We start from the raw sequence: 13770 nt of genomic DNA on the forward strand, positions 1-13770 counted from the left end.
CACTACACACAATTAGCAGAACACCTCAGATCCTTTGCAAAATGAAACACTGTTGTAAAAACTATACACTAATTTATAAAAACTATATTTTGTTACCATGTGAAACACACATGTTTCATATGACTTAATTCTGTTTGAACCAGCTACACACTGCTGTGCTTAACCTGAAACACTTTTAGCAATTATACTTCTCAGTGATTAGGGCACTGTAGGTGAAGTACACAGAGGAAGTGCAAATATACAATAAATTCACCAAACACTACACAAGACCAACGCTGCAGACTGATGAAACTATCATTTATTTTTCTCCATATACCCAAATCAACATGTCAACATGGAGAATCACAACAAAACATGTCCCAGTTTTCATGCTTCTACAGCAGTGTGCATAACACTGTAAGCTCAGCAAATATCAGACAAACATAAAATATGTTCTTCTCCTCCGCCGTGGATTCCCCCTCTCACCCTCACTCTTCTTCTTCTTCTGACTCCTTCCATTTTGGTTGAAGACAGATGTGAACTCATGTGCTGCATTTTTATAGTGCTTAAACCTGATTGGTGTGTCTACAATTAAGCAATTATGTGTTTGCGCACCTGATGGCTGTGTTTAACCAATTGGCTCATAGGTGTGGTAGTTTGACAGTCAGTGCTTTGGAGTTGCAAGGAAGTGACATCATGATATACTTCTGTGTCTAAAGTATACAAGTGTGTGTATTGTTTTGCAAAAAGAGTGAGGCTGACATTGTGCTTATAGTGGTGCAAATCTGGGCTGATGTTTTGCTCGGTGAGGGTCAGGTTTTGATAATTGTGTAATACTTTTTAATTTTAGTGTTTATGCAATCGAAAAAAAACTGTAATTCTTTTCAAAAACAGTACTGCAGCCCCACAGTGACTCAGGGAGCTCTGTTTATCTTGTGGGTGTGTGGGGAGGTTAAGTTTGAGTTCGGACTCAGATCACTGAGAACTTGATATGAACCTCTTCCTCAAATCATGTTCTCAGATTCTATCTCTATCTGTGCGTGCGTGTGTGTGAGTGTGTGTGTGTGTGTGTGTGTGTGTGTGTGTGTGTGTGTGTGTGTGTGTACTTAATGCAGGTATATGGTGGTGGTTGGTTAAAAGTTTTACTTTTTCACTATAATCAATCACAGACACTCATGAAAAACACAAAAATACCCAGGGGAAGAAAATCTCTATATTTACAATTTTATTTTATTTCGGTAAAATCTAAAATCTACTGGACATGATGTATAACCTTCATAAATTATTTTTTTAAAGGGGTTATTTACCTCTTTCACATATATCTGTCCTGTATGAACTAAACAATTAAGTCAGAATTATTAAAATATTTCATATAAAACAACCTCTGAATTTAGTCTTAGAAATATATGTGAGGTGGGTACATTATTGTGGTTTAGCATAACATAGCTGCACATAACTGAAGATGATCATCACTCAGTTCAGTCATTACAAAAGACTGCTGATTCATCTGTTGACATGGCTGCAATGGTGGAGTATGTGACTTCTGCAGGGCGGGGTGTAGCAGTGCTGCAGTCTGTGTGTTTGTTGAAGCTGACGGTGGAGTAAAAGAGGCCGACTGGTTGATTCTGGACGTCTGACGAAATGGAAGAACTGTCCGTGGGGTCTCTGCTCGCATCTTGGTGCTGAGCGGCTGACGACGAAGTGGTGATATGTTGTGCATCTTGATTCAGACTGGACGGTGTTGCGTAGACTGTGTCATGGTCCTTTCCTGTATTGAGAGCGAAGATACATTGACAGAGTTTTAAATCCCCTCTCATTCCTGAAGAACAATGAATATTTGTATTGCTGTAATTCTTCATTAAAAGCTGCAAACAATAAAAGTCAAATGAGTGAAGAACAACAATAAAAATACAATATACTTCTATCTATTTGATGACATTGCATCATTTTTGCATTATATCCTTCCTCAACATTTTGTTTCAAACAGTCAAGTCAAAAATAGCCCAAGTTTTTATTTTTATGGGAAAATCTGTCCAACACATGAGACACCGTATCCTAGGATGCTCGATTCGAAAGAGGAAAAACTCCCTCAAAAGATCCTTTAACTGGGGAAAAAAATGGAAGAAAGCCCGGGAAGAGCAACAGAGGAGGGAGCACTCTTCCAGCACAGACAGGCATGAGAGGGACGACGCCGAGCTCCAGTTAAGGTTGAGCATTGAGAACCGGTTCCAAACTTCAGATTCCAAAAGAATCATGAAGAAATGTTTAAGTTCCTTTTCACTGGCATTAGTTTCAGTTTCAGTACCAGGTCACACTTGGCCTATCAGTATGATAGGTGGCAAACTTATTTTGTGCAAAGGGAGGCTGCGCTACCAACATGGTGAAACACCTTTGCAAGCATCGTGTGCAAATTAACAAAGTGAACGGTTTTTGGCCCGTTGTGCCGTTCTCTCTTTCCCTCTCCACTACTTTACTGTCACAGCACACTATTGTCACAGGGTTTGAGTTTTGTATATTGGTCCCTCGGTTCGGTTGCGATTGTACTCATTGTGTACAACTCTGAGATACTTGTAGTTTAATTGTAATTTAATTTCATGTTACTTTTATCTTCTACATTTGATGTATTATAATAAATTAAGCTATGCAGCAGTGTTAATCACTATCTTTGAGTCCAGTGTCCAGTTCTTAAAATACATCTTTGGGTGGTTGTTTCTAATGGTTGCAAAGTTGATGCCATGGATGTCTAAGGTAGTAGAGCATTATGAGGTGGCTGGCAGGTGCTCGCTATAATTTTCAGGCCTATGTGTTACTCTGGGGCACCATGTCTACGGTGTTTGGTGTGGCTGTTGTGGTGGTTCTGGGTGTTCTCGACCAATAGGTGCTTGAAATTGCCATCATATTCTGAAAATACTCTTAAATAAGTTGGTTTGTTTTATACCAGAAGAGGCATCTCTGTTTCGATATCTGAAGAATATCAGCAGTACCATCGCCAGAGCCAGCACAAGCACCCCGAGGCCCGCTCCGATGTACACCAGCTTTTCTGAAAAACAGACACCATCACGTGTCAGTGATGATGTATCGCTCAGGACTTTGTCTCTCACACACAAACATATTTACATACAAGCAGACATTGCCTTACAAGGACGTGAAGCATTTGTATTAATTGCCTCACCTGAATTTAATTGTAGCAAGTCAGCGCTGTTTCCTTCCTCTGAAAGAAAGAAAAAAGAAAGATAGAATTATGTTAATTCTGTTCCTTGTCGTGTCTCTCAATGTTGCAGTGTTGTGAAATACTGACCACATGTTGATAAGAGGGAAATCACCCAAAAAAAAATTGAAAAATGAAACATAACAACATCATAAAAGCTATTCATGTACAGTACTGAATCGACTCACTCTTTATGACTGTGAGGATTACTTCATTGTATGTGTCGAAACCAACTCTTTCTATTCCACACCAGTAAGTTCCCGCGTCATCCTCTGTCAGTCGAGAGATGGTCACGAAGAATGTGTTTCCTTCATCTTTAATACTGTATTTACTCCATGAATCTTTATTCTGTTCTCTGCTAGTTATTAGGACGTCTTCATTGTTACACGCTCCCTTGCAGAAATATTTGATGTTGGAAAATGCGTTTCCATGAGAGCACTCTATTGTGATATCCTTGTGAAGCACTCCTGTTAGTGACATCGCTTCAGCCTCCCATAATCCTGCACAAAACAGCAACAAAAGTCAGATTCAGTTTTCAATCAGCTGCTGAACGCATTAGTTTTTACTGCATATTTTCTGTAAGCTCTCCCGATAGACTTCGTTCTGTAAAGATGTTTTTGTTTGTTTCATTTGGATATTTTAGAGAGACACTAAGAGGTAAAGCTATGTATATTTCACAGAAAAAGCAGATGTTAGAGAAGTTGGAAAAAATTATCAGAATTTTAAGCATTACCTTTTGTTTTAGTTTTTTTTCTCAACACTGATAATCTTTTTGTGCCTTGGGAACTTCTGCTTTAAAGGTGCACTCTGTTACTTTTACTGTTGCAAAATAACCTCCTTGCAGCTCACTCAAATTGTTTTACAAGTCAACACAGTTTATGGTTGTGGCTAAAAAAACAACAGCAAGCCAGTAAGAAATACAAGGAGCTGGGAGACACTGCAGATCCCCTAATAAAAACAGGAAGGTGAGTTAAAAAGTCGACCAGAGAAAGGTAACCAACCAAAAAGACACCAAACACAGATAGAGGGAGAGGACAGAAGAGGACAGAAGAGGACAGAAGAGTAAATCTCAGTAAACGTACCTCCCTCAAGAAAGACCAAAATGATGAAAATCATCTCCATGCTACTCATAGGATTCATACGTTTTTCACTCTCTCCTTTGTCTTTTCTTATCTCAACTCTTATTTCACGTCCAAATAAACGACAGAACTGCATTTGCCGTATAGGTTCCTCTTTTTTGTTGCACTTCCTATGTTAAGTCAGCTTCCTCTCGCTCCAAAACCAATTGGAACATGTGAGAAGCATCAAAACGTCTCACCCATCTCCCGCCTGTGTCACAGTGAATGTTTAAAAGGTAATGGGACAGTAAAGAAGCGACACGGAGACACTCTCACTCTCAACCACTTGGTTTATTTTGGTGATTTTTACCATAACGCAAAGTGAGACACTAATCTTCTTGGTGGACTTTATCAGCTGACAAACGCTCTTTTCAGTCTTTTCATTGTGCCATCCAACACGGCATATTTACATCTAGACATGACAAAACACAGCAAAAAATGCACACTATTACTAGTTTACTTGCGAAAGTTCCTGAGTTGTTAACTTTTGAATTGGTTAACTCTTTAATCCACGCACAGTAAAGGATAATTCTGTTTTTTTTGAAACCTTGATGTCATTGTTGCAGTTTTGGCAACCATTCAAAACATTAATAATATTCTAATACTTTACTTGCCAAGCAGCGAGTATAAATTTATTCTGAAGGAAACAGTGGCCAAAACTTCAAAACTAGGACCCAAGTTGTAAATAAACTGAAGTTACACAGTCATTTCAACAGTTAATCTGGGGTTTGACTCCCAGATATCCATCTTTAGGACTGCTGTTTACATTAATGATGTGATAGACGTGCTCCTCCAACCGGCTGAGATCCAGATTTTGATACTGGCAGATGTTCCCTGGTATATCCACATCAACATAATCACCGAGGCCGAGGGAGACGGTGGACTCCCGGTGCTTTGAAGTGAAGTGGGAGCAGAGGTCAGGTGGTGGCGGTGCTTCGGGTGAAAGGTCAGCGCAGTCTTGAGTAAAAGAGGTGCAGCGGGGTTCAAGTTCAGTTTCCACACCGGGCATCATGGTCTCGTAGTCAGATGAAGCCTGTGGGGAGAACAGAAACTGGCTGACAGTGAACTGCTTCTTGCAAGTGTTTTCAGTGTTTCCTAGGCAATGTGTTGTTTTTAGTAGGCAAACTGAACTAAGAGTCTACAGCCAGGCTGGCAGCTCTGTGCTTTGAGCTTGATGCTATCACCAAAATGCTAACATGGTCACAATAACAAAGGGAACATACTGATGTTAAAACACATACAATGTTTACTGTGTTTGCCATCTTGGTTCAGTGTGTCAGCAGGTTAATGTGCTAATTATCAGTAAACACAAAGCAAAGCTGGAGCTGATGGGAATGTCATTACTGTTGCAGGTAATTGATCATAAAAACTAAAATTACTGGACAAATTGACCTTGGATCACCAATTCATCCTTAAGGCCAAATGAATATGTGAACCAAATTTTATGTTAATCCATCCAGTAGTCGTGGAGACATTTCAGTGTGGATCAAAGTGGAAGACTGAACGACTGACATTGCCATTGATGGTAAAAAAAAAAAAAGGCAAAAAAAAGACGAACCTCTCTGTTCTGGTGCGGGTCGGATCTTTGCTGTTTAACAGCCCACAGAAGACAAAGTGTAAACAGACACACAAACAGGATCGCTGCCACACACATCACTGCAGTCAGGAACAGCGGCATGTGGAGCTCTGGAGGAAAGAACGACAACTGAAGTTTACAGGGGATTCCCACACACACACACACACACACACACACACACACACACACACACACACACACACACACACACAAACACATATCACTCACTGTCAACTCTGAAGTCCATTGGAAAGTAAGGCTTTACAGTATCTGAGATGTGCAAATACAAAAAAAAAAAGGAAAGTATTTATGCACACAAGTGAAAAGAGCACACAGAGAGACCTGACGTACTGATAAGATCTTACTTACTGTACTGTGTGAGATTTTCTGGAGGTTTTGCTGTTCTCAAAAGGCACAAAAAAAAAAAGACAGTTAGTTTACAGAAAGTTACATGTCCACTTTTGGAACCTGTAACACCCAAACAAAGAAGCATTTTCATAGAATAGAAAGTTCAAAAAAGAGGAACACGTACAAAATTAGAAAAAGTAGCCCGGCTCAGTTCTCATTTACAGCAAGGACTGTCATTTTTAGTTCACGATCACCATGTGGATATCTCAGGACAGAATGTCACAAATGAAAGATTTCGGTTGTAAGGGCCGGTAGATTTTGAATCAGCCCTGTTACCAAACGCAACAGCTTGCCAGAGATAGCCAGATAGACTAGACAGTATCTGTCTTGTAACATTATGTCTTTAGTAAAGTAATCAATAACCAGAATCTAGATTTATACTATATATATATATTCAGGGTGAAATATGCAAAACTGGAGACCATATATAACAATTAATAACCAGCGATCCTGTGCTGTGACACGACATACTGTACCTCGAGGAACATTCAGTTGTATTTTACTGATGCGATCGGTGCGTAAGCTGAGGTCCACCCCGCACAGGTATATCCCACTGTCCTCTGGGACGACTTTGTCCACCTGGATGATGATGAAGGCTCCGGTGGTGTTGTCGTACAGGGAGAAACGTCCATTTCTCTCCCACTGGTCGTGTTTGTCCGTCCGTATCAGGGGATATTCCTCGTCATCACGGTTGAAGTACTTAGTATTGTTCCACAACTCGTGTGAATATTCACATCTGAAGGAAAGTGTTTGACCCTCCACACCGGTCACAGTTTTGACACTGGTCAGCGCTGTCGGAATAAACTGTGTTAATTAGCTAACTGCGTCTATCAAAGCAGCTTAAACAGTGTAAATGCGTAGTGTACAGCTCACCTCGGATTTGTGGTAAAATGGTGATAACAGATAAAGTTGTTCTCCACGAGATCCAGCTTGCTCCCATCACTCCCAGTTTAACTTCAGGTCCTACAGTCGGATTCTCCCCCAGCTTCACAGAGAGGCAACAACCCGGACTTAAGATTCTGAGTGTGTGTTAAGTCATCTGCTCTCATATCCATGTGTTTAAACCTCTTCCTCTTTCATAATCAAACCTGTCCACACATAGAAATCAACCTATGAAAGTGAAATTGTGGGGAGGTGTGTGACTCAAAAACTGACCTTAGGTGTGTCTTCATAAACTATTTTTATACACCAGCTAATCAGTTTAATCACAGTTTTTTTCTTTTATTTAGTTAAAAACCTAATGCAAGTTCAGTTTGTTCCATCCCTCCATGCCACCCCATCTTCCCCTGTAATTCACCTGTGTTATCACAAACTGTACTTATGGTATCTGGTGCCACTTCCTGCTAAGTAGGTGTGAGAGGGACAAACACAGGCCAAGGGGATTTTTCACAATGTGCCAACCCAAATTTTGTTATTGCTGACCTACAATGTATAAATAAATTATTAATTTACAATTGAAGCTGTACCAATCAATATTTTTTTTTTTATTGACTATGGAACAGTGACCTTGTATAATTTGAATGGTTTCACTCAAAGAGAATAATGACCAGACTCTGCTGTTAACGGCTCTATCGTGTATCTCATTGTATTGGTTTTGGTTTTAAAGCCCATATCTTCACTGTTTTGAATTACTCTCACCACTGTCCTTACAGTTGTCTCTCACCACAGCAAGAAGCTGTTTCAGTTTTTCTTTGATAAACCAACTGCTAACTGGCCAGCACTAAACAGCAGACACATACAGTTAGCAGCTAGCTAGTGAACACAGTTCTCAGGAGTTGTTAGAGACAAAAAACAGCGCTATAAGCGTGTACATATTTGTCAGGTTGCCAGAAACAAGACTCAAAATCAACTCAGATCATTTGTAAACTCTTTGTAAAGTATGCTTTATTAAGAAGTGGTACTGGTCATCATTTGTATCTTTACATGCATTATTATTAACATCTGATCTATGTAACAACAACAGGCTTCAATACTTGTTAAACATTCCAATAACAAGCACATTAACAGTGATATTTAGTAGGAACTCAAAACTTAAATGTGAAAGGTGAGTTCAGGAATGATGCCATCAGTCTTATTCTGTAAGACTGAAAGTAAGTTGAATCAGGAAGTCCACTTTTTTGTTTATTATATATATATATATATATATATATATATTTACATATTGTTTATGATATATATCTTATATGTCAGTGTGCAGTGCTGTCTGCTATGGTGTCTTTATTGATATAGCCACTAGGAGTAATCCTAGTCTAAACCTTTAACATAAACTTTTCAGCCCACGAATGCAGATATGTGTTTTTGACTCATCTTATTACTGCCTGGTTAAGGCCCCTTCTACATACGTGCTCTCAATAACTGCAAACACACATTAAAATAAGTATATGCATCCTGACATAATTAACCACAAACAATCATATACAATCACACACACACACACACACACACACACACACACACACACACACACACACACACACACACACACACAATCAAATGCCTCAACACAGAATGCAATCCAATGCAAGAACACTGTCATGTTACAGTTCAAAAAGAGTCTCTTGAACATTTTAAGCTTCGGCAAGATACATTTTAAAATAGGGCTACTATCAGATTGCATGATGATATTTCATTTATTATGTACAGCCGGATCTTTCCTAGTTATAAGGACTACCATCACCTTCACCATCCTTTTTCCTTCCTTTCTATTTCCTCTCCCTGTGAAGTAACTGTAAAGTAGGAAACTATAATATTCCTCTGTTTCCTTCTAACTATTCAAAGTCAGTTTGCCCACATACGATCATGCATCTATATCAAAACAAAGATAGAACATGTTTCCACCCCTCAGCTTGTCTTTGTAAATTAGGAAAATTAAGTTTTAAGTAAAAGATAAATGCTGCTTATGAGTGGACGTACAGCTCAGCTGCCCATTAATGGCCAGTTAAAATCTTTGAGATGAACTCAGACTGTTCCTGATAAATCTAAACCAAACCAAAGTGATCTGGGCTTCGACTTAGTGGAATCACTGCAGGATCTGAGGTGACTAGCAGACGCATTGCTCGTACAGCTCTCTGTAGGTTTGCTTGTAGCGTTTCCCGTTGTTGTAGGTTTATTTGAGTGTTTTCTAAGACAGCCGTCATCTGTTCTCTCAGACATTATAGGCTGCAAAGGCTTGGTGTAGATCCCTGAGGTGATACCACGGTCGTTTTGGACGTTTGCAGTTAAATATCTTTAAGCTGCAGTATCTCTTCAGTCATTTTCATAGATGTGAAGGGATATTCTACAGTCAGCCTCTGTGGAGGCATATATTGGTGGATCCTGTTGTGGGTGGCGAGAGCCAGAGGTCCTCTCGGAAAATTTTTGAATCGGCTGCACTTCTCCAATGTTATCGTACTCACAGTCGGACTGTTGGAAAGTGGCAAAGAAAAAAATCTGTTCTTTTATCTGGGCTGAAAGTAATTGACTCTATGCAGTAAAACATACATACATTTTTCATCTTAATTTATCTTTAATAATTAAATCATGAATTAAACAAAAATGGGGTAACACTTTATGTTACAGCATCATAATCTTATTAAGATTACTATTAGGAAAATAGAAATTTCCATTAAAGAAAATCTCCACTCCAACCAAATTAATAATGAATTATAATTCATTTATTATTGTAAATGACTATTTTGAATTACATGATTACCTGTCAACAAATTTCTCATTTTGTGCATGTTAAGCTGACCTGCTGTGCACTAGATTCCAGATTATACTAGCAATTAATTGGAAGTGTACCATTTGAACAGTGTCTCTATTTTCCATTCAATCAGTAACAAGTTACATAGTTCCTTCAGGAAGCTTCTTGGAAATTATTAGGAAATAACTCAAACTTCAGACCTGTAAAATAAAGTGTTACCCAAAATTGTACCACACTTTTTCTCCATATTGATATATATCAACATATTGATATATATCAACAGCTGAGTGAATAGGAAGAACTTGACTGGATTTCTCTCCATGGGCCTTTTCCACCAACAACATTTTGTCATATCACACTAGGAAAAGCACTGGTGTAAATAATAAAATGTAGTGATGGCTGAAATCCATTCAGCTGCTTCAATTTCCAATTCCAAAGGGAATCCCATAGCAATGACTTTCTGGAGTCAGGCAGCAGAGGAGACTTCAAGAATTATATAGAGTCTCTACCGGATTAAAAAATGAGATATAACTTAGTGAGTGAGTGAGTTCAGAGGTGCTGTTAGGTAGATTCTTTTCTACCTCTGGATATATAAAGCCAGGCTAACTCTTTCTCCTTGTTCCCAGACGTTTTAGTGAGCTCAGCTAACGTCGCCTGGCTGTAGCTTTACATTTAACAGAAACACATGGTATTTCTTTTCTCGTTCAACTCTCAAGTGCAAACGTTGCTTTAAACTAAGGCAACTCTCCTGTTTGACAAAGGGGGCAGTTAGTTGTGGCTTTCGAGAAATTCAAAATAAAAAGCCATGTGATTTGATTGTCTTTTGGAAAACCCCTCTTCATATGTTGACCTCTGAAACCAGGAAAAGAAACCGGATCGTTGACATCTTAATTTAATTTGCTGTCAACAAAATCGTCACAGTTCTCTAGGAAGAAAGTTGCTGGGCTTTGAAGTGACATACTGATCTATTGATCTCCGGTTTCTGTCTCTTACCTCTCTTTCATCTGCACTGACAGAGTTTGTGCTGTTGGAGCAAAGTTGTGGTTGAGGCTTTGAACTTTGTCTGCATTTCCTGAATCTGGTTAGCAGCACCAAGACAGCCAGAATGACAACTCCGCCAACAGAAACGCACAACACGATGCCTAGCCAAAGACAAAGAAAGATGGCTGAACAATTTTACCCATCCACAATAAGTGTCAGTCGCCAGCTGATGTTCATGCACCAACTGTAAATGATTAGATAGAAACTCACTTGTGCTCATGCTCGGTTCTCCTCCATTAGTGCTGTTTGAGGCTGTAAGGCAGGATCAATTATTACTTTCTATACATTTTATTTGTGATTTATATTTGTGAGGATTAGAATTTGATCATATTTTCTTCTTACCTGTTGACTGGTTTGTAGGGCCACTGGTGTTGTACGCTAGTTGCGTTGTGTTGGATACATTCTGATATGTCTTTGTCGGGGAAACGTCTGGTATGACTTTTGTCTCATTTACCGTAACTGCATGGGGAACTGTGGTGGAATAAGTATTCAGATCCTTTACTTAAGTAAAAATATTAATATAACAAGATAGCTAAAAATACCACAAATCAAAGTCCTCCATTCAAAATCACAGCTAAACTTACTCAAAAAATACTTTCATACTTACTAACACACTTACATAAAGTACAAAAGTAATAATGCCATGGGAGTTATATATTATTATATATTATATTATCATATTGTTAATATTGCATCGATGCATTAACAGTAATTTACTCTCATAGCTGGTCAGGGTGGAGCTAGTTTTAACTACTTTATATACACCCCATTAGTTTAGTCCTGTGGTTCTCAACCTAGAGGACCAGTGGCGAACAGCCAATCGGGAGCATCAGGACATTTCCTGGTGACTTGAGGGTTGTTTTGGCCTTCACACTGCCAATCAACTAGACCAGCGATGATATAGCAAGCAGGACTTAGTTGACGGACCTCTTGCATCACCTGGCCTGTGTACAACGGCTACCTCGCTGAAGTACTGCAGCTCGAAGTCTGTGTCCACACCTTTGCTGCCATACCGCCTTTCTGCATGGAGTTTGCCTTTGATAATGGCCATCAACAATCCAGTGTTAATGAGCGGTCGAAAAAAGTGAAGACTTGTAACCAGAAAGCAGTCACATGATTTTGGTTTACCCTCATTCAGAGAGAAAGAGAGAGAGGGAGAGAGAGAGAGAGAGCACAATGGAAAACTGCAACCTTTCCCTTTATTGTTCTGTTAACTTGTAGACTGTGTACAGCCTACACAGGGTTTCTGTTATGACTATGTAATACATATGTAATTTCCACTTTCTCCTGTAATAACATGCAATTGCTCAGCTTTTGGGTCAGTGGCTGTGGATATGGTTAGGGTTAGGGCAAGTCTCAAGGAAATGTGTGTGTAGTTGTGTGTGAGAAAGAAAGAGAGAGAGAGAGAGAGAGAGAGAGAGAGAGAGAGAGAGAGAGAGAAATAACCTTGGAGATTTTGTTCAATAAAATCATAAAAGGGGAACTTGATCTTTGGTGGAACTGGAACTAATGAAAATTTATTTGTGAAGTGTAACTAGATGCCCCAACCAGAAACTACTTTTTTGTAGGGTGCCACAAGCCAAGAACGCTGGAACCCATTGGTTTAACACTGTATGCTAAAGTTAAAGCAGTACTGTGAATGTAAAATATTAATCTGAAAAGTAACTCCATCTATCAGATAAATGTTATCTAAATCTAAGGAAGAAAGGTGTAATATTTCCTTATGAAATGTTGAGGACTTGAGGTATGAAGTAGCATAAATATTTAAATACTCAAGTAAAATACAAAAACCTCAAAAATGCACAGTACAGTATAGTATTCAATTAATGGGGTTGCATTTCACAACTGATGGGGGAACGCAGAGAAAAAAATTAAACAAAGTGTACAAATAAATCTTATTCAGAGTAATAGTGACAAACATCATGCACTTACCTTCCTTTACAGTCAAGATTACTTCAGTGTATGTATCAAAACCAGGTCTGTCCACGCCACACCAGTATTTCCCTGAATCTGACAGCTGGAGTTGATGGAAGGTCACAGTGAAGACTCTGTTCCCCGAGTCTGCCAGAGTTATCCTCCCTGACTCTGCTGTAGCACCAGATTTTACAGTAGCCAATATGTCTTCAGCCTCTTTACACTTATCTTTGCAGAAGTATTTATCATTTTTCCAGGCAAATTTGTATGAGCACTGGAATGAGACTTCTCCCCCCTCGAATCCCTCTTCGTTTATTTTGGCTCCTTCTGTCCACGTAGCTGCCATGAATACATAATGTGACAAGTTTTATAGCTCCATGAATGTTTAAATAAATGTTTAAATAAATGAATGTATGCATTTTAGGATGGCACTTACCATATAAGAGACAACAGAAGACAGAGATGGTCTTCATTCTGATTGATTAAGTGCCAGCTCTGTAGTTGTATCTCACTCTGAAGAGTCCCTGTCTTCCCCTGTGGCTTGAGTTAACATCTATATAAGCACTGAACTACCTACCTTCCTCCTGTGGTTTTGACTGAAAGGCGGCAGACCTCAAACTAAGAGAAGGGAAACAAGTTAAAGTTAAGGTGAGAGGACCAACGTCACTTATGCATGCCTACACTTAGTTTCAGAGCCATCAGGTGATTGTATTATTGCAGTACAGGGAAATGTAAAGCTTTTTTTTTGTCACAGCTTTTTAAAAGAGTCTTTTCATTTATATTTGAATAATAGTATAATAGTAAAATTATCACCGACATCTGATCCTTCTTTTGGCTTTGTAGT

The 13770-nt window shown here is 39.0% G+C and overlaps 3 protein-coding genes across 4 annotated transcripts; all 3 read right to left on the reverse strand.

Moving 5' to 3' along the window:
* Positions 1–1189: 1189 nt before the first annotated feature.
* LOC111665583 (uncharacterized) lies at positions 1190–4473 on the reverse strand. The gene is made up of 5 exons (XM_023420640.2): positions 4270–4473; positions 3376–3687; positions 3152–3190; positions 2918–3019; positions 1190–1747 (listed from the first exon to the last, which is right to left on the reverse strand). The coding sequence occupies exons 1-5, from the start codon at positions 4400–4402 to the stop codon at positions 1458–1460; spliced, it is 876 nt and encodes a 291-aa protein (XP_023276408.2). The 5' UTR covers positions 4403–4473; the 3' UTR covers positions 1190–1457.
* A 104-nt stretch (positions 4474–4577) lies between these two features.
* Positions 4578–7443, reverse strand: LOC111665586 (CMRF35-like molecule 8). 2 transcript variants are annotated; one of them, XM_023420643.2, is made up of 6 exons: positions 7163–7442; positions 6766–7080; positions 6251–6280; positions 6110–6151; positions 5864–5991; positions 4578–5338 (listed from the first exon to the last, which is right to left on the reverse strand). In XM_023420643.2, exons 1-6 carry the CDS (start codon positions 7227–7229, stop codon positions 5015–5017), a joined length of 906 nt encoding a protein of 301 aa, XP_023276411.1. In that variant the 5' UTR covers positions 7230–7442; the 3' UTR covers positions 4578–5014. The 2 variants fall into 2 exon arrangements, with proteins under 2 accessions (XP_023276411.1, XP_023276412.1); XM_023420644.2 differs by lacking the exon at positions 6110–6151 and having other exon boundaries at positions 7163–7443.
* Positions 7444–9388: 1945 nt separating this feature from the next.
* LOC111665520 (uncharacterized) lies at positions 9389–13766 on the reverse strand. The gene is made up of 6 exons (XM_087177789.1): positions 13363–13766; positions 12945–13265; positions 11355–11483; positions 11223–11264; positions 10965–11113; positions 9389–9691 (listed from the first exon to the last, which is right to left on the reverse strand). The coding sequence occupies exons 1-6, from the start codon at positions 13397–13399 to the stop codon at positions 9536–9538; spliced, it is 834 nt and encodes a 277-aa protein (XP_087033915.1). The 5' UTR covers positions 13400–13766; the 3' UTR covers positions 9389–9535.
* Between the last annotated feature and the right edge of the window lie 4 nt (positions 13767–13770).

The sequence above is a fragment of the Seriola lalandi genome, unplaced genomic scaffold, assembly GCF_002814215.2.
Source record: "Seriola lalandi dorsalis isolate HSWRI2012SDOR001 ecotype SW California unplaced genomic scaffold, Sedor1 jcf7180002054654, whole genome shotgun sequence".
NCBI lineage: Eukaryota > Metazoa > Chordata > Actinopteri > Carangiformes > Carangidae > Seriola > Seriola lalandi.

Coding starts and splice junctions, on each gene's coding strand:
- LOC111665583 (XM_023420640.2), bottom strand. CDS start 4,402: ATGCAGTTCTGTCGTTTATTTGGACGTGAAATAAGAGTTGAGATAAGA. Junction 3,191..3,375: donor AATCCTCACAGTCATAAAGA/GTGAGTCGATTC, acceptor TCTTTCTTTCAG/AGGAAGGAAACAGCGCTGAC. Junction 1,748..2,917: donor AAACAGAGATGCCTCTTCTG/GTATAAAACAAA, acceptor CTCTCAATACAG/GAAAGGACCATGACACAGTC.
- LOC111665586 (XM_023420643.2), bottom strand. CDS start 7,229: ATGGGAGCAAGCTGGATCTCGTGGAGAACAACTTTATCTGTTATCACC. Junction 7,081..7,162: donor CATTTTACCACAAATCCGAG/GTGAGCTGTACA, acceptor TTATTCCGACAG/CGCTGACCAGTGTCAAAACT. Junction 6,152..6,250: donor AGAAAATCTCACACAGTACA/GTAAGTAAGATC, acceptor TGCACATCTCAG/ATACTGTAAAGCCTTACTTT.
- LOC111665520 (XM_087177789.1), bottom strand. CDS start 13,399: ATGAAGACCATCTCTGTCTTCTGTTGTCTCTTATATG. Junction 11,484..12,944: donor AATCTTGACTGTAAAGGAAG/GTAAGTGCATGA, acceptor ATTCCACCACAG/TTCCCCATGCAGTTACGGTA. Junction 9,692..10,964: donor TCAGTGCAGATGAAAGAGAG/GTAAGAGACAGA, acceptor ACTTTCCAACAG/TCCGACTGTGAGTACGATAA.